The sequence below is a fragment of the Monopterus albus genome, unplaced genomic scaffold (assembly GCF_001952655.1).
Source record: "Monopterus albus unplaced genomic scaffold, M_albus_1.0 scaffold18.1, whole genome shotgun sequence".
Taxonomy (NCBI): domain Eukaryota; kingdom Metazoa; phylum Chordata; class Actinopteri; order Synbranchiformes; family Synbranchidae; genus Monopterus; species Monopterus albus.
In genome coordinates, this window is record NW_018127898.1 from 299,894 (window position 1) to 302,527 (window position 2,634).

General features: G+C 34.7%; 1 protein-coding gene across 1 annotated transcript in view; it reads left to right on the forward strand.

Moving 5' to 3' along the window:
- The first annotated feature begins 2,469 nt into the window (after positions 1-2,469).
- Positions 2,470-2,634, forward strand: part of atf1 (activating transcription factor 1) — a 5,463-nt gene continuing 5,298 nt past the window's right edge. Inside the window, exon 1 of the mRNA XM_020593122.1 lies at positions 2,470-2,521. Coding sequence (XP_020448778.1) covers positions 2,485-2,521 — 37 coding nt within the window. The 5' untranslated portion in view covers positions 2,470-2,484. The remainder of the gene's footprint in view (positions 2,522-2,634) is intronic.

Consider the following 2,634-nt stretch of genomic DNA (forward strand, 5'->3'; position numbering starts at 1 on the left):
CAAACAGTGTAAGGATAAGGCTGAAACTAGTATCATGATTGTTTTTAACCTACCAGGTTATTTTATTAAACTGTAAAAAAAAAAAAAAAAACATCCTCCAACTGTGTGAAAATCTTTGGCAATGTACCTTGTATTGCTAGAAAGTTCTGTTTTTGTATTGCATAACAAAGCAAATGTTTGACAGTTGGGCCTTTTTCCTCTTCACACTCAAAATTTGTTTCAGCTGTGTTTTGTCTTTGTCTAACCTTATTTTTTAAATTACTTTGAATTCCAACAGGTTTGTTATTGGTACTTTAGGTCTGCGGTCACTTTAGACAAGTCATTATGCATTTGAAATCATTTCTGTGTTCAATCACTGGATTTATAAGTTTTTGTACATTCGCAATGCTGAGCCATATCTGAAACATCCCTCATTGGCAAGTAAAGCAATTTTATGAAAATGAAAAGGGTACAAATGATTTTCCACTAAGATGTATTTGCAAAATATATCTGGCTTCCTGCAATATTGTTCTTTCTTTGTACTCCTTGCCATAACTTGTAGGTTCTTTGTGCTGGATTATACTGCATTTCAGTGATGAACCCTTAATGTCAACATGTAAATAACTTTTTGTTATTTTTGGACTATTGCAGTTGTCCCATTATAACATTCAATCATGCAAAACACAACATTAGAAAGATGTTTAATGATTTCAAGGTAAAAAGGAAGATGATCCATTGACTTACTGCACTTTGCACTGGTAGTACTTACAGTAACTTTCTGCTGTGGGACTCAAGATTTAAGTGATTAACTGTTGGTATTTCATGTTGCATTAAATGTGTTTGTAATTTTAGTAATTGCATGCTTGACATTTGGTTTTGCCCAGGGTTTAGGTCCACCTAGAAAAAAGACTAACAGCACTACACCTTAACTTTAACACTGCATCCTACATTTGCAATAGAATGTTTGCATGACTCAGCCAAGCACAAGAAGAAATCAGCTTGAGGCACATTTCATCTCGAGGTACAAGTAAGGGAGATATGAAACAGTAAATTCAGGGAACAAAACTCATGACACAGGGATGGACCAGTTGGTCCCTTGGTGCAATCTGTGAATCCTACCCATATAATGTAGGTGTTTGTCAGAACAAATTCCCTTGTAATCATTGCAGTTCCTGCAAATCTAATGAGCAAAAAGAGGGGTTACTGATGACCAGCGTCCATCCACCATCTGTACCTGCTTCGCTTGGAAGTCTACAAGGGCTTCCTGTGGTTTCCACTCTTTCTCTCTGTCAGAGTTATTTACACACTATGCAATCCCAAAGACAGTGCAATTTAATTTCAAAGCTTGCACAGTCTGGTGAAATATACATGCTTATACATTTTGTAATAACAAAGAACAGAGGACTGATGAAATTTAACCAGTAGAGTACTTAAGACTGTATTTCTCTTGAGTTGTTCTATCAGTTTTTGTGTATGCACTCTTATGTTGTATATAATTTGCTTAATTCTAAACTGTTCCCTGGGGGTGTGATCCACTGATGAATCTTTAATGTTATGGAGGCATATTCGATAATATAGTTAAGAAATCAAGGTGGTACACCCCTTCCCATTTTTCTCATTTTCTATTTTGGTTTGTTGTACTTTGTTTTATACTTTATGTAAAGGTAATATTGAATTAAAAAATGCATTTAATCATTTAAGGTGTCTGGATATTTATGAATTTAGTAATACTGTAACAGACATTTAAATTGTTCATAATACCTTAGCCTCTTAATATTATTAGACAAACTACATCCTTACAATGAAGGCATGCTTGTGGGTTTGCCATAATGGACAGGGAAAAATTGTCACAAAATAGGCAAATTTGATAAATGTAAAAAAAAAAAAAAAATATCAATAAATAACTTAGTCAACAATCTGCAAAGAGACTGCATTCTGTGCAATGAACCATAGGAAGCCATAGGAGCTTTACGCTGGGGCTGCCTTGTTCTGCTAGTTTTATGCACAAAGGACTGAAAACTCTGTTATCCAAGTAGTGGTGAAATCTCTTACTTGAGCTAAAAAAAATCAATTTGAAAAGTGAAAGTGCAGAAATATTATCAACAAAATGTAATAAAAGTACACACAGCATAGAATGGCCATTATACTGTAGAGGTACCATATTATATTACTGGATCATTGTTACTGATGCATTAATATATAGACGCCATCCTAATGATGTATTTGGACATAGAAAAGCTAGTGTGCTTTACTCTATGTACTATAAACTTTGACTCTCAGAGTAACTACATATGTCAAATAAATGTGGTGGAGTAAAAAGTACAATGTTTCCCGGTGAAAGGTGTTAAAACTAGAGTAACATAAATGCATACTCAGACAAAGTACTGCGAGTTACAGAAATGTAGTAATGTAACTTTTTCCACTCCGTCTCAGTGGTATCCAGCAGTTCCTCGAACTCTTCACCAATCACAAAGCCTGAAGATACTATTACGTAATGCGTCTTTGATGGGCTGGACCGCCCACTTCCTCTGGAAAAAAATTGGTCAGCTGTTTTGCTTTTTTTTTTTTAACTGACATTATTGTATTTTTAGCTGTTAGCAGCTGCTGCTAAGTCACTTTTCAAGGTATTTTATGTCAAAGTGTATATACAAATTG